Source organism: Ursus americanus, chromosome 15 (assembly GCF_024610735.1).
Source record: "Ursus americanus isolate L20-20 chromosome 15, mUrsAme1.1.p, whole genome shotgun sequence".
NCBI classification, from domain to species: Eukaryota; Metazoa; Chordata; class Mammalia; order Carnivora; family Ursidae; genus Ursus; species Ursus americanus.
Genome location: NC_142141.1, coordinates 39,023,072 through 39,036,309, shown reverse-complemented (window position 1 = coordinate 39,036,309; position 13,238 = coordinate 39,023,072). Strand labels below are relative to the sequence as shown.

The window sequence follows — 13,238 nt, the reverse complement described above, 5'->3', positions numbered from 1 at the left end:
ATGACCCCAGAGTGTACCAAAGTGAGGAACCAAACCAAGGCGATTTGGTATCTAGGGGAAGGGCTTTCAAGCAGAGGACAGAGCCAGGGAAAAATCCCCTCAAGTGTTTCCTTCTGTAATCTGCCTTTGAGATCTTGGAGAGGTGTGTTGCTCACGCTTGAACGGAAAAAAATGGCAATTTGGAAACATGAATTGTTTTGCTCTAAGTCACCCGTGTTGCCCCCAAAGCTGACATTCCTGTGTCCTTGGCTAATGCTCTGGCCACATCCCTTCTGAGCTAAGGGACTGAGGAGATGTGAAAGTTCACCAGGGACGGAAACTTCAAAGGGAGCCCAGCTGACCCGAGAAAACCACTCATGGGTAATTACTCATGAAGGAGAAAGCGTTCAAACAGACTCGACCACGAAACACAGCAGATTTTCCACTTGCATGAAAGGTTTGCTCACAGGAGCCCAAGCCTACACTTCATTTTTAAGACTCTTCCCTTAGTCCTTAATGATTTCCAATCCGATCATTTGTAACCTGAGCATTTGTATGCATACTTTGGGATATTAAAAAACCAGAAAAGTTAAAAGAGGTTGTGCTCCACAAGTTACCCATCCCTGGACATGGGGCAAGTTCTCTCGGAGTTACCACAAATAAAACTTTGATGGGTTTTATAAGCCCGGTGGGAACAGAGGAAATGAACTAAATATAGACATTTGGTGTCTGATCCTTTTAAACAATCTCTCGCTCTGGGCATTTGGCAGGATATTAATTAACATTGTGGGTGCCTGGGGGGCTCAGTCAGTTAAGCATCTGGCTTTGGCTCAGGTCATGATCCCCGGGGCCTGGGATCAAGCCCCACAATGGCCTCCCTGCTCAGTGGGGAACCTGCTTCTCTCTCTCCATCTGCTGCTCCCCCTGCTTATGCTTTCTTGTTCTGTCAAATAGGTAAATTCTTTAAAAACAAAACAGAACAAAAACTAACATTGTGTAAAGATTCACAATCTTGTGAGGAAACAAGGGTTCAGAAATACTAAAACCACTCAGCAGTTAAGAAGAGGGGCCAGGACTTGAACCAGGACAACTTTTCCCATCATGCCTCATTCTGACCACCCACTGCAGGGTCGAGCCAACTGCTAAAGGTAGTAAGGTGGTGGGTTCAGAGGAGCAGATACACGCTCGGTTGGAAGCATTCTGACACAAAGAAGGAATTCCCTACTAGTGAGTGTGGGTTCCACAGGCCAGATGCACCCACAGGTGAAGGCATGGGGCAGCAGGACAAGGGTGGGCCCACCAAATCCGTCCCATGTGTCAGGGATGGTGGGAGGATGGCGTTAGTCACCCTTGAATGTAAGAGACTGAAGAAGCCTGGGGACAGAAATGCCCCCTGGGAACCAGTGGAGTCTTTTCTTTAAAAAAAAGAAAAGTCAGAAACATGCTGGGAAATATTTTGGCAACAAACCCTTTGACACTTATTTGCAAAGCATTTGGAATTGTTGCGCCTGGACTAAAATGAAATAAATAGCTCTGAAATAAATAAGAAGAATTTCAATTTACTCAGATGACTGGATTCCTTGGGTGAACAATGTCTTGCTGATGATGAAAATCAAAATGGGCTTGAGGAGCGGGCAGAAGGCTAGCTAAGGACAGTCACAAGCTGACCCCTGCAGCCCCCCACCCCCACTCCTGGGTGGGATTTGTGTGACATTCGTCCAGGAAGCTCCGAACTGCCTTCATCTTAAGGCCTTACTGGAGGGAAAAACCACCTTAACTTGACAAAGGCAAAGGCCTCCAGTATCCTGTATGTCCTCTTTAGCATATGAAAGTTCTTTTGAAAACCTCCCTTTTTCCTTACCCCAACTCCCAAGTATATAATCAGCCACCCCTCACAACCCCCAGGGCAGCAGCTCTTTCTGCCCATGGGTCCTGGCCCCACACTTTAAGAAAACCATTTTGCACCAAAGACGTCTCAAGAATTCTTTCTTGGTTGTCGGCTCCAGACCTCACCCCACCAAACCTCACCTACATTCCAAAACTACATCAGGCTCTGACATGGAACATGACTTTATCATAAAATTCTTGATTCAAGCAGAATGCTATAGACATCTCCTTGCCAAGTTCATGTAAATTCAGGAGGTCTGGCCTGTATGCAAAGCCAGAGCAGTATGATAATGCATTGTTTCTTATTTTTCACTCCATTTTTCAATGTGATCTTCCATTCAGAGCAAGGACACTATGGCGGGTCACACATCCATGTTTAACTGGACAGAGTTCAACTATTCACACTTTGAAAAGAAGGGGAGAGAGAGAATGAGAGAGAGAGAGATTAACATTTTAAATAATACAGGTGACCCCATCTTCTCTCCCATTCATTGAGCCCACGTCCAGCAGCAAACATTAAAGAGGAGATGTTTCTGCACATATATTTATATGTATCCATCACTAGGCAGGTCTGTGCACACAAAACAAGGCATGCTGTATTTCATGTGTGATCTGAGAGATCTTTGTGAATAATACAGACTCTATGATTATCACTTGAGCAGGGACTTTAGAATCTAAGCTTTAAACAAGGTGAGACTTCACTGTACTGTTTTGGTTTGGTTTGTTTTTTTGACTACTGTTTTAGAAGAGGAAGATGTTTTCTTTTTTTTCTAATAGAAAAAAAAAAAAACTTGCTATGAGCCATCCACACACCCTCAGGGGTCCCCTGTAACCGGAGACAGTTGGCTGGGGTTCAAGGCTCAGTGTCGGTCATGAGACAAAGTAAGGTAACTAAATGAGCATTTTCAACTGATTGATGCAATTTGCCATCAACCTGATGTAAAACTGCAGGAAATATAAGCAGGATTATGAAACCAAGAGTCTCCTTTTATGCAACCAACATTTCTAAGGACCTGCTGTCAACAAGGTGATGGGTCAGAAGCCATGGGGAAGTAAAACCTCATGTTTTTACAAATCCTGTAGTTTATAAAATCTTGTAAAAGAGAAAGATAAATACACATTGAATTAGAATACAGGGGAGGCTGTGGGGTGCCTGGGTGGCACAGCGGTTAAGCGTCTGCCTTCGGCTCGGGGCGTGATCCTGGCGTTCCGGGATCGAGCCCCACATCAGGCTCCTCTGCTGGGAGCCTGCTTCTTCCTCTCCCACTCCCCCTGCTTGTGTTCCCTCTCTCCCTGGCTGTCTCTCTGTCACATAAATAAATAAGATCTTAAAAAAAAAAAAAAAAGAATACAGGGGAGGCTGTGAACAGCCCTATAATAAGTGTGGCCAGGTAACTTTGAGAAATGGAGTATAATTTTTAAAAACAATTACCTCTCAATTATTCACTAATAGATTGGGTTATGAAAGTTCTTTCTAGCAGTAGACTTGGCCTGTAATTGTTCTCATTAGGTTACCGCCCAATTGTGTTTGTATTCCATGTGATAGCTATCAGCTTTTGGCCTATTCCGTAATGATTACCCCTTCCTCCTGGCTAACAGTACTAAAATTTGGTTTAGGGATTTGCCTCTCCCACCCTCCCCCAAACCCTCACTTTTCCAACCTCCTAGGCCCCTGGGTGCTCACATGGCCTAATTCTGCCCAATGAGAAACAAGAAGTCTGTGGGAGTTCTAGGAAAGTTTTGCTTTCTTTAAGAGACATATGTTGAGGGGCGCCTGGGTGACTCAGTCGGTTAAGCCGCTGCCTTTGGCTCAGGTCATGATCCCAGGGTCCTGGGCTCAAGTCCAGAATCAGGCTCCTTGCTCAGCAGGGAGCCTGCTTCTCCCTCTGCCTGCCGCTCCCCCTGCTTGTGCTCTCTCTCTCCCTCTCTCTCTGGCAAATAAATGAATACAATCTTAAAAAAAGAGAGGGAGAGTCATATGCTGAAGCTCCATGTGACTACATTCGGAGATTAGGCCTTTAGGGAGGTGATTAAGGTTAAATGAGGTCATAGGGGTGGGGCCCTAACCTTAGGACTGTGTTTGTGTTTTTTCTTTTTTTAAAATTTTATTTATTTATTTGAGAGAGAGAAAGAACACACAAGCAGGGGCAGAGGCAGAGGAAGAAGCAGACTCCCCACTGAGCAGGGAGCCTGATGCGGGGCTCAATCCCAGGACCCCAGGATCATGACCTGAGCCAAAGGCAGACGCTTAATCAACTGAGTCACCCAGACGCCCAGGACTGGTGTCTTTATAAGTGGGGGAAGAGTCACCAGGAATGTGTGTACTGAGGAAAGACCATGTGAGGTCAGAGGGAGGAGATGGCCAGGTAAAGACCAAGAAGTGCAGTCTCACCAGAAACCAACCCTGCAGTCACCCTGATCTTGGACTTCCAGCCTTCAAAAGTGTGAGAACATAATTTCTGTTGTTGAAGCACCCAGTCCGTGGTATTCTGTTATGGAAGCCCAAGCAGATGACACAGGTCCCAAGGGCAATGAAATTCAGGATGTGTCAGAGATGAACTGTGGCCTCCACCATTCTTCCTGCTGGAGTTACCCACCTTGTCCCTGCCTCCATGTTCATCTACTTGAAAAACTTTTGCTTTGATCACTTTATGGGTAGAGTCCCTGACCAAGGTGTTTGCCTGCAATTTAGAAGATAAGGGGTCTTCTCCCCAGGAAGTGGGTGGAAAGTTTCCAAGCAACTTTGATTTCCAAAGGGAGAAAGGGGAAAGGGAATTTCAAAGTTGGAACAGAAAAAAGCAGGCTCCTTTGTTTTTTCCGTTAATCTTATCTTGAGCACATTTGATATGCCAGGCTGTGCTGAAGGTGTAAGAGATGCAGTGAGTAAACAGACCTGGCCTCTGCCCCTAGGAACATGTTGGGAAATTGCTCAGAGCACAGAAAATGTGGGGGAGTAATGGGAAGTAAAGCTTGAAGAGTAGGATGGGAACAGATTATGGGGAGTCTTGAATCCTGTTTAGGAATTTGTTCTTTAACCAGTAGGCAAATGCGGAGCCCCTGCAGGTGACTGAATTGATTCAATTGTGTGTTGATTCAATTGAAATAGGAAGAGATCAGAGACTGGAGAGACAGTAAAGGGCAGAGTCCTAAAGCTCAGACAAGATGTAGTGAGAGCCTGAACCAACGTAACATGAAAATTACACCATGTTTGCTGAGACCACCGTACACTAATATCAACAGATAACCTTAAGATATTTTCTCAGACTCATAGAAATACTACCATGTGTTAGCCTTTGAAAAGTTCCCCAAATACCAAATTCAATCTTCTCATATCAGGGGCAACAAAGGAGAGTCCACCTGGTCAGGACTGACACTGACGTGAGCTGGGAAAGGGTGGCCACATAGCCCCGAGTACTTTAGAGCAATAAAACTCTCAATGTGTCAGGTTCAAGAGCCAAAAACTCTCCCATTGTTGTAATTAATCTTAGCAAGTGATGATAAAGGAGAAGGGATTTAAGTTAGAAGAATGCAGGTCGAATCTCTATTCTGAGACCCTCTAGGTGCAGACAGGGTGGGCAGGGGGCACTGACAGGTGGGCGGGACCCCTGCTCCTCCATCTTCCCTAAAGCGAGGAAGAACTACTCTCTTGGCTGGGCAGCCCCCTTCTTCCCGGTTCACCATTCACATGTTGGCACAAACGACCAACATTGACCCCAAAGCTGCCATGTGCAGGCACTGCTCTTGGCTGTGGAAACAGAAACTGAGCAGAACTCAAGATCCTGCTTCTCATGGGACCTACCTGGCTGTGAACAGAGACAGAACATATCAAAACATAAAATACATATATTGGCTGGGCCATAAAGACAGAATCATCCAGGGTACTTATTAAAATGCAGACTTCTGGGCCCCGTCTCAAAACCATTGAATCAAAATAACTGGAGGAGAGGCCCAGGAAGCTGCATTTTTAACAAGCTCCTAAGTAATGCTGATGCTACATTACTGATTTTAAAAAAAGAAGAAGAAAAAGCAAAGTGCACAAGGGCCCCTTTTCATTGCAGTTGTAAATGTCTCCACACATGGCTCTTATGCAAACTTCCTTTGCAAAACCTCCAGAGCCCAGTCACAAGCTGATTTGTTCAGAGAAATGCGCTGAAAGAGCCCGCGTGATGGGAACATTCCATCAACAGATCCATTCATTCAAAAATTCTGACGTGTATAGACACTAGATGGCTTCAGTGGAAGTGCCTCCCTGTTCTGGGGAGCTTAAGGAGAGACTTTCTGGAATATTCCCTACCTGTGAAGAGGGCATGGTAGTGGAGGCCCCTCTCCTTATCCTCATGGGAGCAGACATCAAATAAGTAGGCTTTAATGGGCCCATCAATGAAGTCAGCAGCAAAGTCAAAGGTGACTACACCTATCATGGTGATGGTTATGGCCCAAATCCGCTTCCTCCTTGGATCAGCAATCAAAGCTAAAACAGAAATAAATACACATCACCTAAATCCTGCTTTAGAATGATTTGCATTTTTATTTCCACCAAAATGTCCTGTCATTAAATTTCTCCCTTCACTTTCATTTTGCTTTGCTTTTCCAAATAAAAATGGCTTTGTTATTTTTTCAGGTTTTAAAAATCACACACATGAATGCCAGAAAAGGTAGAGCTAAAGAGACAGAAAGTAGACTGAAGGGTTGCTTAGGCCTGCTGGGGAGGAGGGAATGGGGGGTGACTGCTAATGGTTCCTCGGTTTCTTTTGGGGTGATAAAATATGGTGGAATTAGATAGTGGCGATGGTTGCACTACCTTGGGATATGCTAAAAGGCACTGAGTTGTATAAATTTCATATCAAATCTCATTTAAAACAGTTGTTTAAAAAAATCATACATGCTTATTGTAAACCATTTCAATAATGTAGAAAACATGGGGGAAATGCTTCATCCCAGCCCCCACTGATGGTCATCCTTCAGATATCCCTTTATGTACTCACACACCTACAGAAACAGGTGCATACCTGTGCCCTAATGCACTGCTTCTCAAACCTCAGCACCCATAATCATCCCTTGGACAACTTGTTGAAACAGATTTTTTGGGGCTCTGTCTCCCGTGAGTCTCCATGATTCTCCCGTGACTCTCTGGTAGGTCTGAGGTGGGGTTGGGCATTTGCATCTCTAACAGCCCCGGGGATGCTGATGCCCTGGGTCTGAGGACCACGCTTGGAGGAGCACTGACTAATGGGATCAGGTTGGACACACTCATCTATAACCAACTCTCCTCATATCTTTGCATTTCAATGAATGGAGAGCAGCTGCACCGTTAACAGCTGAGTACTCTTCACTCTGTGGACATCCCAGAATTCCTTCGCTCACTCTCCTATTAGAGAAACAAGAATTTTTTCCCTTGCTTTCAGTTTCACTTAAAAATAATGTGTAATATATGCACATTTTTTAAAAGATTACAGTATAAAAATAAGTGAAACACAAGCCTACACTCCACTTTTTACTTCCAAAGTCCTTCAGTAGTTCCCCCCCCCTCCCCCAGAGGCAACTATTCTTCTCAGGGGGTTCTGTGAATATTTCGCAGAAATAACCTACATTTGTGTGTTGATGCCCTCTTTTAAATATAGACACATGATAGCAGATTATCCTGCCTCATTATCATCCATTCTGCTAGCCTGTGAGTTAATGGTCCAGAAATATGTGCTATTTTTAAGTTTAACAATTCTTTTATCAATGAAACTTTTTATGTACCACCACCGGTTACTGATTGATTGGTGGCCGATTAATGTCAAGAAAAAGCGATCACCATCAGGTTTGTTTTTGTCCAGAACTTGCAGTGCAAATATGACCCCTTGAGCGGACAGGCTGATGCCCTGCACCCGTTAAAAGACTCTCTGTAAAGCTATGAACAGAATTAGATCTTACTTAGACATGTAGGTAATTTATTGTAAGTATTCATGGGGTCATTTGGCAGATGATTCATTTGACCAAAGTATTAACTAAAGCCTAAGCTCAAAGAGCACTGCAATTGATAAACAAGCAACAATATTTCATTGGAGAAAAGAGATAACTATTCCTATGTTTAAATCCTCACAACAATAAAACAACAACAGCAATGCATCCTGAAGCTTCTGAAAGTAAAAGCTCCCAACCACAGAATTTGGGTTGTCCCAAGGTGGAAGTTCACTGTAACCTAGGACAGAGAATCAGCTCTAATCAATTTCCAAGTAAGCGTCCCGTAAAGAAACCTGCATCCTCCTCCCATGGAGTTGCATAATGTGCCCCGGTCCCCCTGCCTGCCCCCCTGTGCAGTCCACTGACCTGACACGACAGCGTCCCCGTTGAGGTACAAAGCCATGCCCAAGAGCATCAAGATGCCCAGGGTGAGGATGTAGGGTCTCCGCCGGCCCCACCTGGCCCGGCAGTGGTCGCTGGCTAGTCCGACCACGGGTTGCAGCAGGAACCCCAGGATGGGGCTGAGGAGCCACACCGTGCTGTACAGACTCCTGGGCAGCCCCACACTCAGCAGGACCGGGGTCACGTACGCCGCCTCCACCGCGTAGCAGAACTCCCGGCCAAGCATGGCCATGCTGTGCATGATGAGATTGCCCGTGGGCCTTCTGGGTGGCTCCACAGGGTCAGAGGGGTCATCCTCAGCTAGGGACTTACAGGTATGAGTGCCGAGCTGCCCAACGTTGCCTCCCATGGCCACAGGGTGAGGAACCTGCCTGCAAGCCCACCACCTTCCGGGGGGGCCCTCAGGGTTCTGGCCCAAGCTGGATTTGACATGGAGCCTGGCCGAGCAGCCAACAGAGATGGTCGAGCTGGGGGAGGGGCTCGAATTCTTTCATGCCTCTAAGATCACAAGTTATGATGAGAGGGAAGGGGGTGGGGTCAGGGAAGCATGAAGGAGATTAGCGGCTGCGAGCCCTCTGGCTCCTTAGAAGGTTGGTCCAGAGGAATCTTTCTTTGCACTGTTCTCTTTCTCCCTCTCTGTCTCTGCCACACACACACATATAAACACACTCTATTACACACAATCACATAACAGCTTTGAGACAATCCAGCTGTATGAGGCAGGTGTTAAGTCAAAATATGAATGCATCCATATCTCCTTCTAACCTTTTTCTGGATACAAATATTCTGTTTTCCGGAACACAAATTTTTACACACGCACCTCAAGAGCCAGTTGATTAGACTTCAAACCATGGGAGGTTGCATCCTTTCTCCAATCTCTAGCTGGCTCATAGCACTGTGATCCTTCCCTTCATTGCACTTAATACCCTTTATCATTGGACGGCTCTGTGTTTATTCTATTTCTCCTATGTTAGTCTTTGATCCCTTTAAGAGCAGTGATCAGGTTTATTTCGGTCATTATGGTATCCCCAGCATCTCGCATGATCCCTGACACCTAGTAGGTCCTCAATAAATATTTGCTAAAGGAATTATTGAGTGAATAAAGTGTATACACCACACTTTGTAGTGTCAGTCAACTGGCCGTTTGCTCAGGTCCATTCCGGGCTCCTCCTCACATGTTCTATATCATAAGACACTACGTTTCCCAGGTTCCCTTGCTCTCTGGCTTTTAGGTAGATTGGGCCAATGGAAGGCACTGGTGGGAAGACTGGGAGCAGGAGGGAACTCATGTTATTTTCCTCCCTCTCTTTCTCCTTCCTGAGCTGTCCGTGGCAGTGCCTGCATCTCCACAGCGGGTCCAGCCTCCACCAGGCAACCTTAACTTCTGGGTCCTGGTAACACTGCCTTTCCCATCATCCCCTGCAGCCATAGGAGTGGCCCTGGCTTTCCTGTTGTGGCTCATATCCGGATTGCCTGCCTCACTGTCCCCTGGGCTTCTCAGCTCTTTTATCACGAGTGTAATTCTCTGTATTACATTTCCTGACTGATTGATTGATTGATATTTCACCCATCCCCCCACCTGCCTTCCCTCTGGCAACCACCAGTTTGTTCTCTGTATTTAAGAGTGTTTTTTTGTCTCCTTTTTTCTTTGCTTTGTTTCTTAAATTCCATATGTGAGTGAAATCATGGCATTTGTCTTTCTCTGAGTTTTTCACCTAGCATTACACTCTTTAGGTCCAACCACGTGGTCACAAATGGTTAAGAGTTCATCTTTTTTTTATGAGTAATACTCCACTGTATATATATATACCACATCTTCTTATCCGTTCATTATCAGTGGACAGTTGGGCTGCTTCCTTATCCTGGCTATTATAAATATTGCTGCAGGGAACATAGGGATGCATGTATCTTTTCAAATTAGTGTTTTTTGTTTTCTTTGGGCAAATACCCAGTAGTGTAATTCCTGGATCGTAACGTAATTTTATTTTTAATTTTTTGAGTAAACTCCATACTGTTTCCCCCAGTGGCTGCACCAGCCTGCATTCCCACCAATAGCGGAGGATTCCTTTTTCTCCACATACTTGCCAACATTTGTTTTTTCTTCTGTTTTTTATTTTAGTCGTTCTGACAGCCATAGGTGATTAACTCATTGTGGTTTTGATTTGTATTTCCCTGATGATAGTGATGTTCAGGATCTTTCCATGTGTCTGTTGGCCATCTGTATGTCTTCTTTGGAAAAATGTCTATTCAGGTCCTCTGCCCATTTTTATTTGGATTATTTGGGTTTTTTTGGTGTTGAGTTTTATAAATTCTTTACTTATTTTGGATATTAACCCCTTATCAGATACATCATTTGCAAATATCTTCTCCCATTCAATTGGTTGTCCTTTTGTTCTGTAGATGGTTTCCTTTGTTGTTGAAAAGCTTTTTATTTTGGTATAGTTCCAATAGTTTAATTTTGCTTTTATTTTCCTTGCCATAGGAGACATTTCTAGAAAAATGTTTCTACAGCTTATGTCAGAGAAATTACTACCTATGTTTTTTCCTAGGAATTTCATGGTTTCAGCTTTCACATGTAGGTCTTTAATCCATTTTGGGTTTTTGTGTATGGTGTAAGAATAAATTTCCTCTGTTCTAAAGACTCTGAGTGGGTCATATTTTCTTTGTTGGACCCCGAGTTCAAGTGAAAAGTCTCTGGGGCAAGAGGAACACAATCTTATGGGAAAGGCCCTAAAAATGGTTTAAGAGCAAGACTCGGAGTCAGAATATTAAAATTTAAATTCTAGTTCTGCCTCTTCTTAGCAGTATCTTCCTGGGCAAATCACTTAAACTGTGTGCCAAGATGTGCTAGGACACCACACTGAACTCCAAAGGGTGCCTCAGGATATTTAAAATGTTGAAGATTGTAAACAGGGTGAAACTCAACATCCGTCAGACACTACATGAACTATCAGCGAGACAGTCCACGCTTTGAACATCAGACTTCACTATAATCCTTTGAGTGAAGCCAATAGTATACGAAAACAAATGTGGAACAGAAAATGGGGGTAGTGGTGCCTAATGTGATTTTGAGACATGAGAAACTGCACAGTGTCCAACACATATATGACCCATAAACATGTTAAAAACGAAATAAAAATGAAAATGCTTTCTCTCGACGTATGTGTATATATTTTTTCAAACAGTGAATTAGTTGTTAGTGCATAAATACTTAAGTTATTGGGACCTAAGTATTTATAAATGGAATGGTTAGATATTTCTTTTGGTCTAGGGGAACCATGAAAAAATTATACAGACACAAAGGGAGATTTGTAAGTCAAGCAGAGAAAGACAATTATCATATGGTTTCACTCATTAATGGAACATAAGAAGTAGGAAGATCGGTGGGAGAAGAAAGGGAAGAAGAAAGGGGGGGTAAACAGAAGGGGGAATGAACCACGAGAGACTATGGACTCTGAGAAACAAACTGAGGGCTTCAGAGGGGACGGTGGTGGGGGAATGGGATAGGCCGGTGATGGGTAGTAAGGAGGGCACGTATTGCATGGTGCACTGGGTGTTATACGCAAGTGATGAATCATGGAACTTTACATCAAAAACTAGAGATGTACTGTATGGTGACACATAATATAATAAAAAATTATTATAAAAAAACAAAACAAAACAAAAAAAGACCATCTGAGCCTTGCGTTCTCATCTGTACAATGAAGAAACCTGCCCCCACCTACCCCTATGATTACTGAAGAGAGTGGGATACTGTATGGCATGGGTGTTTTGGGATGCCTACCCAACTTCCATTCTCCACCCTTTCCATCCTGATGGCACCGAGATTAGATTCCAGAATCCACCCCCTCCTCACACACCCATGTATTTCCAGCTAGCTGAGTCCAGGGGAACTCCAGGAGTAGGCTGGTTTTATTTTATTTTATTTTATTTTATTTTATTTTATTTTATTTTATTTTATTTTATTTTATTTTAATTTTGTTTTGTTTTGTTTTTTAAGATTTTATTTATTTATTGGACAGAGAGAGACACAGTGAGAGAGGGAACACAAGCAGGGGGAGTGGGAGAGAGAAGCAGGGTTCCCACTGAGCAGGGAGGCCACGCTGGGCTTGGTAGGACCATGACCTGAGCCGAAGGCAGACTAAGCCACCTAGGCGCCCCAGGCTCGTTTTATTAAGGACAACCCTACCTTCTCTGATAAAGACTGGGCATAGGACTGGCCTATGACTTAACTCCATCCAAAGAGACACAAGACAAGATTTGCTGCTGGTTCCTGAGACCATCTCTTCTTCTGGATGTCCCTGTGTGTGGATATGAGATCCCGAACTGGTTACCAGGCTGAGGATAAAGTGAACATATAGAGGATGGCAAACTGGCAGAGCCACAGGAATGCAGGGAGATAGGGTCTGGGGTGACTCTTTAGAAGGAAAGTATGGGTCACGAACAAAAGCTATGATTAACCTTTTATTCTTCAAAAAGTTTATACCCTACAAAAACCAATTTTTCATTCAAACATTTGATATGAAGTCAATTAATCACAGAAATCAATATTTTGGGGCGCCTGGGTGGCACAGCGGTTAAGCATCTGCCTTCAGCTCAGGGCGTGATCCCGGCATTATGGGATCGAGCCCCACATCAGGCTCCTCTGCTATGAGCCTGCTTCTTCCTCTCCCACTCCCCCTGATTGTGTTCCCTCTCTCACTGGCTGTCTCTATCTCTGTCCAATAAATAAATAAAATCTAAAAAAAAAAAAAAAAAGAAATCAATATTTTGAGCTAGCCCATCTGTTTATTTACAGATTTTTGCCAACTGGCTTTTATCCTTTCCCTCATCAACCCTTCAACAGATTTTTTTTGAGCACCTGTTATGACAGTAGCAAGGGGAAAAAGACTAGGTCCATATCCATTAGGACAGTACTACTCAAAGTGTGGGCTTTGAACCAGCAGCATGATAATCACCTGGAAGCTTGGCAAAAATGCAAAGTCATGGGTCTGGCCCTAGACATACTGCATTAGAATCTC

The 13,238-nt window shown here is 44.1% G+C and overlaps 1 protein-coding gene across 3 annotated transcripts in view; it reads right to left on the bottom strand.

Annotated features, from left to right (window-relative positions):
* SLC45A2 (solute carrier family 45 member 2) overlaps nt 1-8,581 on the bottom strand; it is a 30,589-nt gene extending 22,008 nt beyond the window's left edge. For 2 of the 3 annotated variants that reach the window (XM_045787417.2, XM_087867758.1), the window contains exons 1-2: nt 8,182-8,581; nt 6,161-6,337 (exon numbers count right to left, since the gene is read on the bottom strand). In XM_045787417.2, coding sequence (XP_045643373.2) covers nt 6,161-6,337; nt 8,182-8,566 — 562 coding nt within the window. In that variant the 5' untranslated portion in view covers nt 8,567-8,581. The remainder of the gene's footprint in view (nt 1-6,160; nt 6,338-8,181) is intronic. The other variant, XM_087867759.1, reaches the window with a different exon arrangement.
* Between the last annotated feature and the right edge of the window lie 4,657 nt (nt 8,582-13,238).